The sequence below is a fragment of the Cydia amplana genome, chromosome 2 (assembly GCF_948474715.1).
Source record: "Cydia amplana chromosome 2, ilCydAmpl1.1, whole genome shotgun sequence".
Taxonomy (NCBI): domain Eukaryota; kingdom Metazoa; phylum Arthropoda; class Insecta; order Lepidoptera; family Tortricidae; genus Cydia; species Cydia amplana.
The window spans coordinates 9614586-9628714 of NC_086070.1; the positions used below are offsets into that span (position 1 = coordinate 9614586).

General features: G+C 35.0%; 1 protein-coding gene across 1 annotated transcript in view; it reads left to right on the top strand.

The window, feature by feature from the left end:
• Nucleotides 1-4269: 4269 nt before the first annotated feature.
• Nucleotides 4270-14129, top strand: part of LOC134658424 (lachesin-like) — a 28229-nt gene continuing 18369 nt past the window's right edge. The window contains exon 1 of the mRNA XM_063514109.1: nucleotides 4270-4592. Within this exon, the coding sequence (XP_063370179.1) occupies nucleotides 4511-4592 (82 nt within the window). The 5' untranslated portion in view covers nucleotides 4270-4510. The remainder of the gene's footprint in view (nucleotides 4593-14129) is intronic.

Consider the following 14129-nt stretch of genomic DNA (forward strand, 5'->3'; position numbering starts at 1 on the left):
TCGAACATCTTTGAAAAACAAAGAAATTTGATTTGACCTCTATTCTAATATCAGTCGAGATGACGTTTAGTTCGAAATGAATTGTTAATTTTCAAACAAATTTGACAAATGTCGCACGTAAGTAAGATATCGAACGATATGATAGTTGGGGCAGACTCTAGTTTGTCTCTGAATTAAAAAAAAAACTATGACAGCTGCCAGAAAACTTTTCAATACTGCCATTACAGGTTAAAATTTGTTTTGTTGCATAAAATTGTTCAATTTGTTGAATTTAAACCATAAAATGAGTGATCAAGATGATATAGATATTTCGGCGACGCCTCCTGATATCTGTGACAAAGCAACTAACGTTATAAATGACTTATTACCAGCTAAGTCAAGGAAACAATACAAAGAAACATACTTCTGTCCGAGCTGGGCAAGTGAATTATAATAATTGCACCATCCAAACTGTAAGTAAATAATCATTATTGTTCTAAATCAATTTCTTCATTTTCGCATTTGTTTTCTGTTTTATTTTACTAATAATTGTTGTTAGTGGCCCTGAACAACACCGCGATGCCGGTCATAATATGCGGCTCCTGAATGCATCATGACGGCTTATGATATGTGGGTAGATAAAGTAGTGTATGTAACTGTACATAATTAGGCATTAAAACACTCGTGTTTAATGCCCTTCATTATGTACAGTCACATAAACTACTATTTTGGTACTAAAACTGATGTATGGAGTGAGCACTCTATGTATTTTTTTCTCTATGGTTCGATAGAATAGGTCATATTGCGATATAACTTAAAGAGACTTGGACTAAATATCCCTACCTAATATTATAAATGCGAAAGTAATCTATGTCTGTCTGTGTGTTACATAAGCTGTTCAAGATTAAACCACTGAAGCGATATAGATGAAATTTGGTATGGAGATAGTTTGAGACCCGAGGAACAGCATAGTACAGTCTATCGTCATCATCATCGTCATCATCCCACTCAGTAGAAGTCACGGCTAGAACCTAGTCTAAAATAAAAGTGGTCTCATGTGTTCATTGATTGACATTATTGAAATTTACTAACCGACATTTTTTGTGGCCACTTAAAATGTGCTCAGTCATGATTGCGTTGTAAAAAAGCAAAGATTGACACGGTATTCATTGCCCGAGTGAGCGCGAGACAAGAGCGAGCGACTCCATTTCAGCTTAGACAAAATATTTCTGTAGGTATTTCTGTCCGGCTATTCTTCTCTACTGGTCAGATTTCTCGACCGATTCTCGTGAAATTTTGGAAGCAGGTTCACTAATTATATTGAATTTTCATCATTCATTCATTTTATGAAATACGAAACATATAAAGTACGCTAAAATAGTATTGTAAAATTAAACTAAAATAAGCAAAAAATATGTTAGTAATATAGAAATACTTAATTTTTTTCTGTCTATACTTTATTTTTTGTTTCTTTAACCCGGCAAAACCATATTACTAAAAAAAAATCTACCAACCCTAGTTCGAGCACATGGTCGTCATTACATAAATCAAATTACCCTTCAGGAAATCTTTTCAGTTAAGTGAATCACAGAATTCGATTACGAATAGGTATGGCTTCTTATAAAATCTTACTTAGCAATTAAACCCGGAAATTATATTCCGTTTAAACACCAAATGTTAAACATCCAAGATTATCTTTGGGTCGCTGTTTTTGTTGGTAAAATATAAGCGTAAGTAGATAAGTAGGTACCTCCCTAAAGGGACAGATACCGATAAGAAAATTGCCGTAGGCTCCACCGGGCCACCAGCGGCAAAGGACCTAAAGGATGTTTTTCAGCAAAACAAGAGACAATGTATGTACCTAAGTAGATAAACGCATAGGTTGAACACGAGTAGGTTATCAAAAAACACAAATTACATCAAAGCGATATTCCTTCTGCGACCCCAAATTATCCCTAAAAAGGAATGTCGTCCTACATTAAGAATCGTATTTATTTTGTTGTAATAAACAGCAGCGTAAAGGCAATGCAAAGGCAAACGGTTAGGCGTAACATAAGAGCTATATGGGCGAGTAGGTATAACCGAGAGCAATTTATCTTATCCCTTATGCTGGATTTGCGACTGTATAAAAAATATGCCTATAAATTGTTATTTTCTAACCAGGCGGATGATAAATCTCGCGTGTATTTATTATTTCGATTATGGACAATAATTTTCTAAACTTAGAATAAATTTAAAAGTGGAAAAGTTACTGTCTGTCTGTCTGTTTTTCCACTTTTAAATTTATTCTAAGCTTAATAGCATCGATCACGTTTCTGCTTGTTAAAAATTAAAAATAATGTTCTAGTATCGCTGAAAGAGAGAACCAAGAAGAAAAGGAAAAATATTGCAATATCTTCCGTTTTACGTTAATTTATTCGTTAACTGAATGCAAAAATAATAACACTAAGTCAGACAGTTTGGAATGTTTTATTTATATTTAAGTAATTTAAGTACGATTTGTATACGTTAGATATAAATAAATAAAACGATGCAACTATGCGTTAGTTTTTACGATATTGCAGAAGGCCGATTTAGTTTTAACAATTTTATTTGGTTGGGCTGTATTAGGTACAGTCAGCAGCAGAAGTTGTTAGGCGGGCGAGGTGTTCAAAATTACCTTGACGCGCTCTTATTCTCTTAACAATAAAGTCGCGTCAAGATCATTTTGAACACCTGGCCCGCTTAGCAACTATTGTTGCTGACTGTAGTAGAGAAATAAATAGCAGGCAGCAATTAGATAACACAGACCTAAATTGATAACTAGGAAGAAAGCTTTTATCAACATTATTAAATTCCTACAACTGTGCAAACGGCTCGGCATTATTATTAAAAGCGGAGTAATTTTACCTCAAACATAATTACATATTTTAATAGCCGTAATCCAACGGAGATTGTAACAGACATCGCAACGTATTTTAAGAAATGAAAATTGTTAATTTTGCTCGCAATTATTTTCGGTAGCAGGATAGTAATGTTTATTTATTTATTTATAAATAATAGACCAAAGTAGTCAAGATGAAGCTTGTCAGGTTTTTAACAAAGTGAATTTTCCGTTTCTACAAGAAGTTTTTTCAACAATTACTCTGCGAGGTTAATTTAACTGAACAACTTTTATTACCTTTAAACATTTTTGAAATAAAACAAATATGAAGAAATAATACTTATTATAATAGGGAGCGTGCGTGAACTGTAAAGGGCAGTAGCTGTTTATTGGTGCAAAGAATTAATTTAATTTATTGGTAATCATTAGGTACATGACATTACAATCGATACAAGCGGCATTCACTACTCAACTTAGTATTTATTAGTAGGTAGGTAGCTTAGAGTGCTAAATGGGTAAAAATAGGAAGATGATAAGTCTGTTAATCGCCATATAAAATAGTCCAAATAAAAACCGAGATACACTTCTTTGGTAACTCCACTGATCAATGAAAAACAATGACAATAAATAAGATAGTAAAGATCAAATAACGAGAGCTTATCCTATTGCTGGACGGGATGTTGATTCGACTTTACAAATTCTTGTCAATTTGATCACGTTTTAACACAATTTCTGTGCGCATCTCGGTCGGACTTAATATCGGTGCGAGCGGGATGCGTTGCGAGTAATAACATAAATTAAAAGTTCGAATGCCACCCCGTTCCCTATAAATAAGTGGAGATTACGTACAGGAAAGAAATCTTGTGATTCTCGACTCCAATATCCTAACTTGTTTTATTTATCAAAGCAGGTTTTACGCCCGCGACTGGGGGAGGGGGACGGACAGTTTCGGGTCTTCCTCTGTCTTACTTGAAACTCATCTTCCTAATGAGAAATTGCCTTGCAGTATAAAACTTAATTTAGTTGTCGGCGAAGTAGTATCACGAATAAGAGCTTATATGGATAATTAATTTCTGCTATAATTAAAGCGCCTCGTCTAGAGCACTTAGGGGCACTTTCACGAAAGTTAAATATTAAGCCATAAAACTTTAGTAATTAATAAAATTACAAATTTGATTTTAAAGAACAAAGAAATTAAACACTATAAAGACGGCCTATTGTATTCATTACATTCATTTCATTCATTACAAGACAGAAAATCGCTTTTCTTGTGTAGAGGCCGACCGTGACATATAATCATACTTGCCGCCTGCAGGTGGTCAAGTCACTTTTCCTTACACTTTTGTTTATATTTTCACGTTACAGTTTTATTAATAGTTAATTAAAACAGATCGGGTTTAAAAGCACTCTGATAAGAATCACAAAAATTACAACAAAGAATAAGTTCCAAACGATACAATTGCCGAAGCGCATGTGCACGACTCCGACTAAACAAGCAAAAGTCCGCTTTCTGCCAAATAGGCAGCGGCCTCAGTCGCTCCTCGGAACCGCGGCCGTCCGCACGTAGCGCCGCTACGATCTCCCTCTACGAACTTCGCAGGCGCTACGAGTGCTACGACATGTCACACTAAAGTGAAGTTTCCCGCGCTACGCTGCGATGTGACTTGAATGATGTTGTTGGGAAAACTTTTGTTCTGTATACACTTCGGACTTGTCTTCCATGTTGTGATTTGTTACAAGGATACCGCTGGTAAGTGTTTTGAATGGAATGGTACCTAGAGGAAGCTCTTTTTTGCTTCCGGGGCGAGCTCTGAAACGCTAAAGTGTAGTAATAAATATTTATTTATATATTTTTTTTCTAAATTCAACCTACAATTTAACATTAATTACCTGAATTTATTTTAGAACTTGTTCAACTTCACTAGTGGTTTCCTCCTCTTCCTTGCTCTTATGACCTAGTTACTGAAATACGATAGCAGATGATACGAGTAAACACTTAGAATTGGAGTCGGTTATCTAATGTGTTAACGATGTGTTAATATTTGATCGGATATGTACTCAATTCATTCGCTAGTTAAATTTTAAATTAAACACTTATTTTCTAAGAAAAAGCCCTGACCATAAAATATTAGTTTTATAATTATTAAAGTATTCATGTGAGTTTACAGAATAACAACAACGGATAATTCGTTGTATAAGTACAAAGTACTTTTGATTCACATAACATAATTCGTAACATGCTAAAGAAATTAAAAAAATATATATATATATCTACATACTCGTACAGAATCAACCAAGTACCTGCTAGTACGTGGCTTTGTGAGGTGTAGACCTCGCGATACGATTCCTGCACTTAAAAAATGTAAAAAAACTCACTTCGTTAAGTCCTTATCACAGCATACTCACAATGATCTTAAGTGCCATAGACGCTATTGGCACATAAGTTCTCTATGCCAATTTCCACCATGAACATTTTCCAAAAAACGAAACAAGAGGAAAAATCTATCTAACCACTAAATCTACTCACAAAACTTCATGAGAATCGGTTGAGAATTGCGACCTGCAGAGGAAAACATCCGGACATACGAAAGCAAACTGCCCCAGTCAAAACGGAGACCTTCGCTAATGCTTCGGTCAACTATAATTATATTAATTATGTATATATGCTTCGGTGACATTTGTATATTAGCATGGTTGAGGTCATCGAGGTGTCAACGTGATGTTGACAGTGTCTGTCTCTTTCAAATACGTGGGTTTATAAATCAAGGGTGTTAACCTACTAAATCCATTTTTGAAAATAGAAGATTTCGTATCTACTTGAATATACTTTAAAGTTAAAAATAAATCAATTTCGACAATGGATTCTACTCTAAAGGCGACGAAGTGACAGTTGCTCTGTCACATTGATAACCACGTCCATAATACACGGCCACCTAGCGACCAGCAGTCCGTAATAATAAGTTTTTGGCAAAAATTTCATTTTTGGTACAAGGTTTCCGATTGAGCTGAAATTTTGCATACACATGTAAGTCCGGTGACAATGCAATATTATGGTACCATCGAGCTGATCTGATGATGGAGACAGGAGGTGGCCATAGGAACTCTGTGATGAAACAACGCAACCTAATTGTGTTAGGGGTTTTTAGAATTGTCTCGATGAGTATTAGTTGTCTGTCGTAAGAAAAGGGATCTATATCTGAATCCCTTAAGTATTTTCTCCTATCTTTGCATTCCCTAATATTGTTTGTCATAATGATCAGTTGTCCTAACACTAAAAACCCTAATTTTGGTTTCCCTAATTATTGATTACTTATCCTAATGTTATTAAGCATATTTTCTTTTTTGCGAGGGTCGTAGTTCTGACCCTAACCTAACCCACTTTTGTGGCAGCAAGTTCTAAAACCTAACCATTTTTCAGAACCGTACATTATGGAAAATATTTGTTATGACAATTGATCGTTAGGGCATGTGCCCATTAGGACAAACCAGTTAGGGCAAGTGACTTTAGGACAAACGTTGTTAGGGATTCAGAATGAAACCCAATAAAAATGACCTATACGGCTACCATCAGTTTATCAGCCACTGGCATAAACGCCATCGAGAACGTAATTTACTTTCTATATATCTCGCTCGTACTCGCATATTAGTGCAAACGAGATGTATAGAAAGTAAATTACGTTCTCGATAGCGTATATGTCAGTTTTGACACTGTCAGTGACTCATGGTACGGGCTCTGTTGAAATCAGGGACTGAAAAACCGCAAAAGTCCGGTAACCTAAAATTCAACTTGAAATAATAACTACCTACCTTCCTTCTTTATTTCAGAAGATGTTATACAGAATACTACGTTTTAGGTAAGCGAATGAGCATTAGCAGACAGTGCCGCTGGTGTAGGCAGACGTAAGAAATCATTTTACCTCTTTTATAATGAGACTACTACTTAAATATTCACATTTCATGTAGGTATTTTCGTTTGTAAGCTAGAGACGTACTAATAATAAGATGAGTAAGCTTATTTGCTATTACATATTATATTTTACGTTATATTTTTCGAATAACTTAACAATAAAATAACCGACTTCACGACAGCGTCATCACTAAATGACGCTTTTTGAGAGCAAATGCACGAATCACTATAAAAAATGGAACCAACTAGAAAACATTCAAAGAAAAAAAACCGGCCAAGTGCGAGTCGGACTCACGCACGAAGGGTTCCGTACCGTTCCGTACGCAGGCAACAGAAAATTTCAACTGCGGTTTACGATTTATGACGTATTAAAAAAAAAACTACTTACTAGATCTCGTTCATACCAATTTTCGGTCAGGGTTTAAACCAAGTTTGCATGGTAATGTACATCAATATACTTGTTTTAGTTTTATAATTCTCTTATTTTAGAAGTTACAGGGGGGACACACACATTTTACCACTTTGGAAGAGTCTCTCGCGCAAACTATTCAGTTTAGGAAAAAATGATATTAGAAACCTCAATATCATTTTTGAAGACCTATCCATAGATACCCCACACGTTTTGATGAAAAAAAATTTTTTGAGTTTCAGTTCTAAGTATGGGGAACCCCCAAAATGTATTGTTTTCTTTTTCTATTTTTGTGTGAAAATCTTAATGCGGTTAACAGAATACATCTACTTACCAAGTTTCAACAGTATAGTTCTTATAGTTTCGGAAAAAAGTGGCTGTGACATACGGACGGACAGATAGACAGACAGACAGACATGACGAATCCATAAGGGTTCCGTTTTTTGCCATTTGGCTATGAAACCCTAAAAATCGAAATCAGTTGAATAGTTTCCGATTATAGCTGAACATACAAAAATAAACGATGAATTTAGAGCCTTTTATTTTTTTTTAAATTTGGTTATAATTGAAGTAAGAAAGTAACTATCTAGATTCAGTTAGCAAATGTAAAAATTATTATTGCATAAAACGAAACCCAGCACTCGCGAGCCGGAATCTGCCAGATAAAAATATGTATTTCATAAAAATGTTTTCAAAAGAGATTTTAAACATTACCTCACATGTTTTCAATAAGCCCGCATGAAAACATAAATCTGTATTAAAAAAAATGTTAGATAGAAACGTAAAGCCAAATATATGTGTTTCAAATAAACAAAACGCTGGATTTTTTTTACCACACCAGCTCGAGAGAAAGAATGTCTTTATTCTTTAAAAACTGGTGACAAAGTTGCATGTTATCCACCAGAGTTTACCTTATGTTTGCCTGCTCCTTATTTCGTCGAAGTTATATTTTTCCACGGGGACCCCGCATAATGTAAAATCGACCACTGAAATACTAATGTATGTATTTTTTCAAAATTTTTAGATACATTTTAGGGGTCTCAAACTCAACTCAATTTTTTATCTGATTACTTTGCCCTACATAAAGGTAAAATGCAACTTTCTTATCAGTTTTTGAAAAATCAAGAAAGCCTTTACCAGCTGGTGTGGTGAAAATAAATATTTACGATTTATCACAAGTTATTTCTGTTTTCCGTTATAGGGTACATTGCATGTAATTCAAGTAAGAAATTGACGGATGCAAGTAAATAATACTTGCGGATTACACGTAGCGTCAGAAGCACTGAGTCAATTTTTATGAGTGAGTTATTCATTGAGTCTTATATATATTGTCGAATGTTCTATAGGTAAAACGCTACCATAATGTAAAAAGGAATTCGTATACCTTGCAAAAATGAATCAAATTGACTTCTCAGCCGGGATCCTAACAAATTTCTTACCATTTGTATCCGTTTATTCTACATTCGTTTTATGAAGAGATCGATTTTTATCTGTGATGAAAGGTTTGTCATTAGATTGTTACTCCATAATCCATGCTTTAGGTTTTTATTCCAAAATCCATCTAAACTTATTTTTACTTAGGTATCCTTATTTGTTTGTCTCTAACACGACGATACGACTTTAACATACGACTAACGACTATACGTATATATTTACAAGGTTTATTTTGAAATCATTATCTTTCTTATATTCCTATATATCCCGATATTCGAGTTTAAAACTTCTTTTAACTGAGGAAATCGAGGAAGTAAATATTCTATGATTTTAATGATCCCTTTACGCTGACATTCCTGGCTATTTCCTGACACACCTCTGGTAATTTTAACTATAAAACTCCCTTGAGATTCGAACATATCACAATTATTTGAAATCGGTTGTAGTGCTTTGAAATATTTTGGTTCCAGGTAGCCACGGCCAAAGTAATTCAACCGGTGGGAGCGTAACATTCACAAACTATTCATTTCTTTGTCTCCTACGCGCCACATAATACCACAATTTGAGTTGCAATTTATTAGTCGGATCCTACAAATTTTAGCACGAAAGCAATAAAATGGGTGCATTTTTCTGGATCATATATTATTTTTCGAGGCGTACTCTACAATAATGTTAGTAAGTTGGGGAAACAACTGCCGACGGGCACATTAGAATATTGACAAGTGTCTGGTCCGATTCACTATTTTTAATTTAATTTTTATTGACATCAGAATATTTAATGTGTTTTATTGAAGTGAAATAAAGTTAAAATATGCAGCTGCTGCCCCGATTAAAACTATTGACTTTAACTTAAGCCACTAGAGTACTTTAACAGCCTGAACGAGGCTAGCTAACTTGTTTCTCGGTACGAAACTAGTACTTGAAGTTCGTTAATGCGAGCTGTCAATAAATACTGTCTAACAGCAAAGGCGTATCCGCTGCATCAGTAATTACTTATCTACTGCAACACGCTACACATAATTTATTTATAACTTTGATGGATGTCAATTTACTTAGATTTAACTATGGATTAGTCGGGACTTGTGTATATTATTTTTAAATTTGACCTACCGCTCACATAACTGATCTAACTGAATTGTAATAAAAGTAGAATTATTGAAAAATCACTGATTTTATTAAAACAGAAACAGCGCTAATTTTTATTGTCTAGAGCTATAATTAGGTAATTATAAATAGTGTTTAGTGAAATTTTAACAAACTTGGCTGTACGAGTTTTTTTCTGCTCTTTATTGAATTCCCTTGTAACGCGTACACGTGTCTCACAAAGGAAGTTCCAGTTGTAAAGCAGTGAGACAATGTGACAAGTACGAGTATATCTGTGAATTGTTATTGTTTTCAACCCTTTCGTTCACCTGAACCGGCTTAGCGGCGGGAGCTTTCAGTGCACACACGCCTCTTCTCACTTACTCACAGGCTCCTGCCTAATACAACAATTATGTAGAAGCCCGTAACGAGGAAACAAAATACCTTCAACCGTTCAATCCTCAAACAAAGGAAACGTAAGCTACTCTTTTATTATTGATGACTATTTGTGGTCTCGCTTTTCTAATGTATTTTCGGATTTAAACAAATGCGAATAAAAGATTAATTTGGAATTGGGCTTTTAAACGTTACGCGTCTTTTTGAAGCGATGTTTACAAACATTTAAAAACATTAGCTCAATTTTGTGGAGATAAATTTATGTAGTTTTATTACATGATATAAACAATCCTATTAGCGTTCGTACAAAAAAAAACAAGCAACAACGGTTGCACTCCGGGAGTGCCGATAGAAGTGAAAACTCACCTCACTATGTTACCGACGCCCGGTAACACGATACATACGTTTAGCGGAGGTATTCTATTTATTTATTATATATTATTATCATTCTCAAATAAGATCACACTTTTTCATTGACATGTTTATTTACATACTGCCATGACAATGTCAAATTATTTTAACATAGTTAAAGAGTCTTGAAAAGGAGTCCGCAACATAAATGTCAAATAACATTGAGTTTTTCTTTATTGATTTAAATGCCATTTAAATTATGAGTGGCCACCTTACGGGGCTTACGGTCACGTGATCGCCTTACGCCCCTTACGGTCACGTGATCGCCTTACGCTGTCTCGAGTTTATCATTTTTTCCCCACCTCAAAAAGTGCCCAGCGCCGCTAAAGAAGTTTCCACTTCAACAAAGTAGGATTTCTCGTGACAGTAATTTCTTTAATTAATATACTGTGGTACTAGGGTAGGCTGGTATTAGGCGTAATACTAGTTTTGTATAACTTACTAGGCATTAACAGCATTTTATTAGGTGCTGCTAAGTAATAAATAAATTTAATAGCATAAATTGCATAATCCTTGCTTCCTTTCAGGTTAAAAACCATTTGTAGATACTATAATAATCTCCTTACAGTCTAAATCCATGTGGCCAGCCATGTGGTGCGTGGTTTTGTATGACTAATTTATCATTTAGTGGTAATTCGCTAACCATGACTTTTGTGACTGTGAGCTACAAAATCTCCCATATTATTAATTATTTAACTATAAAACTTTGAAAGTGTGTATTTTGCAATGTAATCTAATCTGCTTTTTCCATTGGAACATTGCTTTTAATAAAGTTCTGACAATATCTAATTTACTTGAATAAAATATTATATTATAAATAAAATAAAACTGCCAAACAATTATTAAACATACATTTCGGCGCCAACTTCTCATATTTAAATTTGTTATATAATTTTAATAAGCAATGAGTCGGACTAATTAAACAATCTGTTATAGTTTTGATCTTGATATGATTCGACATTTATACTTCGTAGTTCACCTCACGTGCATTAATAATTCGGCCTTCACATCTAACGACTATCTTAATCCACACCTGCATAGGTTGTTGGACACATAACAGAACTAGCCTTAAGTTTATCTGTATAATGGATTTATTCAAAAAACATATATTCAATAAAATAAAACCTTCCTTCGGTAGTCGGTTAAAATATAAATGTGTTAGACGTGTACCTTCCTATCCAAGAAGTTACCAAGTGCCCCACATGACTGGATATTATTAATAATTGGATAATAATTGTACGGAAGGAGCGGCCCCTCTCATCCGGTCACGTCCCCAAAACTTCCGGCCAACCATTAAATTAAGAGCAACTAAACTTCATTTATCTCGGCTTGTTACTTCTACGGGCGATAAGGTTCGGAAACACGGCTGAAAAGTTTCAGCAAGTTGCGGCTAACTTGCGCGAAAAGTTGCGAATCACGCCGATCGCTCGCAAATTTGTTACTTACTCAATATTTTAAATAGTCTACGTCAATTCTTATCTGAACAACTTTCTTGAGGAAAATCACTTACTTAAGTAGTTATTGCAAGTATTCAAGTAAAAGTATTAAAACCTGTAGTTACTGGCCTCCCGTTTACTACTTTTCCTCCGTTACTGTTATTCTGATAACGCTGCTAATTCCCGGCTATTTCGGTCGTTCTATCACTATTTCACATGAAGCAGGTTTAAAAAATAGGTGTGCCCGTAATTTGCAGAATATAAAAGCATCGATCGTAGATACCCCTAAATACCCCTTGTATTTAGGAAGAATAAAGTTCTTTCTTTGAGCTGGGAGATCGCGTGACGCCCGCTAGAGACGCACGCAGCGGCAGCCAGCGCGAGCGCGGGCGGCGCCGCGCTGCGATACGCAAATATTTATTTCACCCCCGGCACAAGTCATTGCCTGAAAGCGTTGCCTTGTTGTACTGTCATTGTAAAGAGAAAATATTGCCGTCCCATATAATTCCCCGCGGAGTCACGGAAATTGTTTGCGATGCAACGCCCTTTGAAGGGTATTGCCCTAATAAATTGAGATTAATCGTGACGGAATCGGTACGATCACGATATCCAGATGTATTACGTGCTCGGCACTACTAATCAATCATGTAACTCCAGTTAAGAGTTTGCAGTTATGAAGTAAGTACCTACCTATGGTATTTAATCCATATGTGTATTTAATTAAAGTTGCATCCTTGCAACAATACATTTGTTTTTTTTTAAGTGAAAACTTCATTAGCGGCGCTGAGCACTTTTTGAGGTGGGGAAAAAATGTTAAACTCGAGACAGCGTAAGACGATCACGTGACCGTAAGATTTAGATAGCCACTCATTTAGATGGCATTTAAATCAATAAAGAAAAACTCAATGACATTACATGAAAAACTGCTACATGTAATGTCATTGAGTTTTTCTTTATTGATTTAATGCCATCTAGTGAGTTTCGCTCTAACTGGTATTAATATAACTACAGTACTAACAGTGATGTGCTTAGGGGTTTCAAGTAATTAACGCTAACGCTAGATGGCGTTAACCTCAAATATACATAGTGCATTTTGCACTAGTCATTGAGTTTTCACTTCTGCCGGCACTCCCTGAGTGCAACCCGTTGTTTTAGGGTTCCGTACCCAAAAGGTAAAAACGGGACCCTATTACTAAGACTCCGCTGTCCGTCCGTCCGTCTGTCACCAGGCTGTATCTCAGGAACCGTGATAGCTAGACAGTTGAAATTTTCACAGATGATGTATTTCTGTTGCCGCTATAACAACAAATACTAAAAACAGAATAAAATAAAGATTTAAGTGGGGCTCCCATACAACAAACGTGATTTTTGACCGAAGTTAAGCAACGTCGGGCGGGGTCAGTGCTTGGATGGGTGACCGTTTTTTTTTGCTTGTTTTGCTCTATTTTTTGTTGATGGTGCGGAACCCTCCGTGCGCGAGTCCAACTCGTACTTGGCCGGTTTTTTTTATTTATTTGAAACAAATGAATAATTGTACCGAAATCAAGTGAAAACATGACTTTTTTATTGATGCAACTATGCATTGGCGCTTTTCTTGGAATATTTCAACGGTTTTAACTGTGAAAATAGGCTCAGATAAGGGTATATTGCTGCAAGAAAACAGGTAATCTTGCGCGCAGTGGGCTCAGGTTAGTTTGTCTTGTTTGTTTGTGTAGGTATAGATATTAACCACAATTTTTTGAATTTTTCGTTTTCTAAATAATTTATAACTCTTTAAAATAATGTAAGTATGGTATTTCATTTTCACTGCTACCTATTACACATATTAATAAAAAAAATGGCATAGCTGTGGTAAATATACATCTAAAAATAATGTCGAAGAATGTCTTTTATTAAACATATAATCTAAAATTAATCTTTAAAAAAAGTAAAACCGTCTTCAAAAAGGATAAAATAAAATATTATCCCGTTTTATATGCGCTAGCAACTGAATCGTTTGAAGTCGATGCATACGGTCAAAATACGGTAGAATTGATAACGTCCTCCTATTTTAAAGTCGGTTAAAAATATAATGAATATCTGAACAAATTTTGACGATCTTGATATGTATTCAAATACTTATTAAGAAAAAAATGAATCTAAATCTAACCTATACCGCTTCGCGTTTATGTTGTAATTATTATATTTAACCCGATTAAATAAGATTTTTTT